Genomic DNA, 5,000 nt, shown 5'->3' with positions numbered 1-5,000 from the left:
ATCTAACTGTGTTCCTGATCTAACTGTGTTCCTGATCTAACTGTGTTCCTGATCTAACTGGATCCCTGATCTAACTGTGTTCCTGATCTAACTGTGTTCCTGATCTAACTGGATCCCTGATCTAACTGTGTTCCTGATCTAACTGTGTTCCTGATCTAACTGTGTTCCTGATCTAACTGGATCCCTGATCTAACTGTGTTCCTGATCTAACTGTGTTCCTGATCTAACTGTGTTCCTGATCTAACTGTGTTCCTGTCCAAAACATGGAGGCGTTTCACATCAACATGGAGTTTCACAGTTCACACTGATTTCAGAAGATGTGTGTTTGTGTGTTTGTGTGTGTTTGTTTGTGTGTCTGTGTGTGTTTGTGCGTTTGTCTGCTTGTGTGTGTGTGTGTGTGTGTGTGTGTGTGTGTGTGTGTGTGTGTGTGTGTGTGTGTGTGTGTGTGCGTGTTGTCCTTGGCGGTCAGGACAGGGAGGAACCGGCTGGAGATCCGCCAGCGGAGACAGATATCTTATCTGGAGCCTTGGATCCAGAGCCGGGCCGCTCCGCCCGCTCAGATAAGAGCGGAGAAAGAGTTCGGCTTTTAAGTGAAGCGGCAGAAAAGAAGCACACACAGAAAAATAAAGGTGCCGAAAATGGTTCCACAAAGAACCTTTCAGGCCAAGGTTCTTTAAAGAACCATTTCTTCATTTCTTAGACTCCTGCGTTGTGTTTTTGTTTATCTGTCCTTGTGTCGCCTCATTTGCAATCGCACAATATAAACTATGGAGGAGTTTGGTTATTTTCCACGTTTATGCATCAGCCACCATCCAATAACTAAGAATTAAGAACCTAAGAATATCCCAACCATATGGTCCCTAAAGAACAAGTTAAAAGGTTCTTTGTGGAAACAGAAATGGTTTTTCTATGGCATCACTCCCAAAAACCAGTTCCAGTCCACACCTTTATTTTAGACACCTGGTTCAACTCCCAGACAACCAGATTAGACTGCTTCATAGTCGTGTGTGTGTGCGTGTGTGTGTGCGTGTGTGTGTGCGTGTGTGTGTGCGTGTGTGTGTGTGTGTGTGTGTGTGTGCGTGTGTGTAGGTGTGTGTGTGTGTGTGTGTGTGTGCGTGTGTGTGTGTGTGTGTGCGTGTGTGTAGGTGTGTGCGTGCGTGTGTGTGTGTGTGTGTGTGTGTGTGTGTGTGTGTGTGTGCGTGTGTGTAGGTGTGTGCGTGCGTGTGTGTGTGTGTGTGTGCGTGTGTGTGTGCGTGTGTGTGTGTGTGTGTGCGTGTGTGTAGGTGTGTGCGTGCGTGTGTGTGTGTGTGTGTTGTGTGTGTGTGTGCGTGTGTGTGTGTGTGGGACCCACCAGCCTCTCTCCTGACAGGACCTCCAGCAGCTTGATCAGCATGCGTCCGTCCCTCAGGTCCATGTACAGGTCTGTGATGCGGCAGGAGACTCTGGACAGGTGGGAGTTCACCCACTTAGTGAAGGTCTTCTTCTGCACCGCCTCGCGCTCATCTGCACACACACACACACACACACACACACACACAAAACACCACCGATTAGTAGAACCAGAACTAGTCCTGGTGCAGAAGGAGTTACATCTCAGCAGGTGGTGAATGCACTCTGTAGTTGTCAGCTGTTTTTGCAGTTGTTAATATTTGAGAATGAGAATAAAGAAACTAAAGCGTGTCTGTGAGTTTTGGATCAATATCCCGATCAGGTCCTGAACGTGTAAAATATCATTGTAACTCTGTGATTATCAGGAACATGTTGAGGTCATGTGAAGGTCATGTTGAGGTCGTTTCCAGCAGACAGAGCCTTCAGCCTCGGGCAAAACCAGGAAGTCCAGTCTGATCAATAATCAATAACCAGCGCTTTGGGTTTCAGCTGCCAAGTCATCTGGTCTCTCTCTGTGTTCCATCCATGTTCAGTAAAACATTTGGTGTCATTATTTTTTTTAATTAATCCTCTGTTTATGTTATTGGTTGACAGCTCCAGGTTTACAGTCTTTATGTCAGCTGGTTCGAAGCATTCTGGTTTTTAATATTATAATAATAAAAACTTTATTTGTATAGCACTTTTCTAAAAGCAGTGTTTACAAAGTGCTTTACATACAATAAAAACCCAAAGAGACCACAATAAAAAAATAAGACAGTTGAATCATAATACACCCCCCCCCCCCTACACACACACACACACACACACACACACACACACACACCCCTCCTCTTCCAGCCTCCTCACCTAAACTAGCTGAAGCCTCTGGCTGTGTGATTGTTTTATTATTTTCTGTAACTGTATGAATGTTTTATCTGATTTAATGAACTTGAGACGAGAGCGAAGACGGTTTGTGGTCCGTGTGTCTCGGCAGTAAAGCGGTCCAGTGCTGTGAAGCATCCAGTGTGATTCATTCCCAGCTGGGGATTTGAACCAGCAACCTGCAGACTGTGGACTTCTTCTCTTCCAAACTGTCCCGTCTCTGGACGGTTCCTCCTCTCCTGTGTTTCTTCAACACGGCTATTTTGGTGTTTGACCTCTGACCCCGAGGAACCAGGACGTTGTGAGCAGGAAGGATCTGAACAGAGGAAGTTGTTTCGTCCAGCGGAGACCGGCTGCAGGTTGGATCCCGGCAGGCTGGATCACGGCAGGCTGGATCCCGGCAGGCTGGATCACGGCAGGCTGGATCACGGCAGCCTGGATCCCGGCAGCCTGGATCCCGGCAGCCTGGATCCCGGCAGCCTGGATCCCGGCAGGCTGGATCCCGGCAGGCCGGATCACAGCAGCTGTCCTGTACCCAGGAGCTCACAGGTCGGATCCCTGGGTCGTGGGGTGTCTGCCGTGCCTCTGAGCTCAGCGCTCGTGTCTCAGACACTCGACTTCACATGGAGACGCACAAATAAAAAGCTTGTTTCTTATCTGCTGCGTGACCCGTTTCAAAATGTAGAAAATATAAATAAAATGTTGCACATCTATGAAATCCCTCTGGATCCAGGTTACCACAAACTACAGGCATTTCATAAAGGACAGAGGGATTCTGGGAAACGGGTCTAACATTCAGCAGACTGAAGCTCAGTCCTCAGCCCGGCCGCAGTGTCTCTGAGCAAGGCACTGAACCTGGACCTGCTCGGTCACAGTCAGCCAAATGCCTAAAATGCAGAGAATTCTGGGAAACTGAGCTGTGATCCGGCCTCTAACTGGAACTGCTTTGTAGCGGTTGTGGTTCTGGTTTTGGCTGCACATCGCTCCTGTTCTGGAGCCAGTTCTGGTTTTGAAACAGGCTTCAGCAAACCATTGTTAAGAGAGAAAAATAAAACTTTTGGCACATTTATCAGCTGAAATGCTAATTCATTTGCATAAATTCACAGAACGTTCTGGAGATTGAGAAGACACTTCTGGATTAGTAAGGTTAAAAAGGCTAAAGCTAGTTAGCTTAGCTGCTAGCTGCCTGCATGCTGCAGCAGACAGCAGCAGCCTGTTGGCTCTCCTCCACATCCTGAGTCCTGAGCCAGCAGACAGCTCCGCTACCAAGAGCGTCCCGAACCAGGAGTTAGGACTTAAAGGATAATTCAGCCACAGTGAATGTTGAGCCCATTTCCCAGCATGCCTCTCTCCTTTCTAAAGCTTCCTGTGGATTTTTACATGCTGTTCTCAGAGAAACAGCGGTCATGTGACTTCACTTCCTCTAGAAACCATTTGCTTCCATTCAGCTCCAAACGACATCAAAACCACATTTTTGAATATATGCACATTCAGAAAGCCCTGATTGGACGATCAGGGCAGCAGTGGGCGTGTCTACAGCGTTAAAACATAAACACTGGAACCAGGAAGTCGACAAACCAGCACAGCGAGGCTGGATCATCACATTCTGAAATAACAAATTAAAGTACTCTCTGTATCCTAACGGGACCAATCAGAACGCCCTCTGTGGTTAAGCCCCGCCTCACTTCCAGCCTCTCAGCTGAGGAAGAGATTCTCCATCTTTCTACTGATTATAAAAAGCTTGTTTCTTCTCCGCTACAAGACCCATCTGTCGGACATGAGGAAACCCATCCCTCCCACTACAGGACACCACAGATAAAACACAGGGACTTCATCACCATGACTGGAATTATTATTTAACCTAAAAGCAGTTTTTTGTCCTCCAGTCCTCTTCATGTCTTCTTTCAGCATGAATGTCTTTATCCTCCAGCTTCCTGACCTCTGACCTCTGGATCTGTCTGCTCTCTGACAGAAAGAGGTCAACCCTGCCAGATGGGTCAGTCCTGACCCTCAACAACTAAAAAATACAGTATTGATTTATTGATCCCTCTGGATGCCGTCTGTTCTCCAGCAGGACGCCTGGCTCCATTGTTTCCCAAACTGAGATTTAATGTGAATCCTCGTCTTTCCTGTTCCGTCCGGAGTGTCTACTGAGCGCGCTCACAAGCCATGTCAGTTCTGCACAAACATTTTTCTATTTAATGGAAATGCAGCTGCTTTTGCTGCTGATGTAAAGTCACAGCAGCTCACAGCTAATAATCTTTTCTAATGCCTTGAATCACTCAGTTAACATGTTAAAGCCACCAGGCAACAAGATGGTGAAGGTTTGTCTGCTGATTGTACTTTTATTTCTACAAACATTTCTCAGAAGCAGAAATAATCTGATTGGTTGAGTTAAACCTCAGTGGGCGGAGCCAAAGAACCACAGTTTTTCTGAGCGCAAGTTAGTTAACTGACAAACCTGACTGACAGAAATAAAATATAAATGTCACTGACTTCTTTTTTCATTCAGTCATGATGTTGAAGCTCAGCAGCTAGCTAACTAGCTTACTTAGGTAGCTATAGGCTAGTATGGCTAGTTTAAACTTGAAGGTCAGCTAGCTAACTAGCTAACTCAGTATGGTAGATTGTATTGTTTCAGTTAGCAGCAGAGCGCTAGGCTTCATAATATTAGCTTCCTCCTCTCTCACCTCTTGTCTTTTTCACTGAGCTTCAGTCTGATGTTAGTTAGGAGTCTAACATGCTCTGTG

General features: G+C 46.5%; 1 protein-coding gene across 1 annotated transcript in view; it reads right to left on the bottom strand.

Annotated features, from left to right (window-relative positions):
- LOC139925085 (spectrin beta chain, non-erythrocytic 1) overlaps positions 1-5,000 on the bottom strand; it is a 57,603-nt gene that overhangs the window by 39,970 nt on the left and 12,633 nt on the right. The window contains exon 2 of the mRNA XM_078291854.1: positions 1,352-1,503. Within this exon, the coding sequence (XP_078147980.1) occupies positions 1,352-1,503 (152 nt within the window). The remainder of the gene's footprint in view (positions 1-1,351; positions 1,504-5,000) is intronic.

This window comes from Centroberyx gerrardi, chromosome 3 (genome assembly GCF_048128805.1).
Source record: "Centroberyx gerrardi isolate f3 chromosome 3, fCenGer3.hap1.cur.20231027, whole genome shotgun sequence".
In the NCBI taxonomy this organism is placed as follows: domain Eukaryota; kingdom Metazoa; phylum Chordata; class Actinopteri; order Beryciformes; family Berycidae; genus Centroberyx; species Centroberyx gerrardi.
The sequence above is the reverse complement of the archived record's forward strand: the minus strand, read 5'-3'. Positions and strand labels throughout refer to the sequence as shown.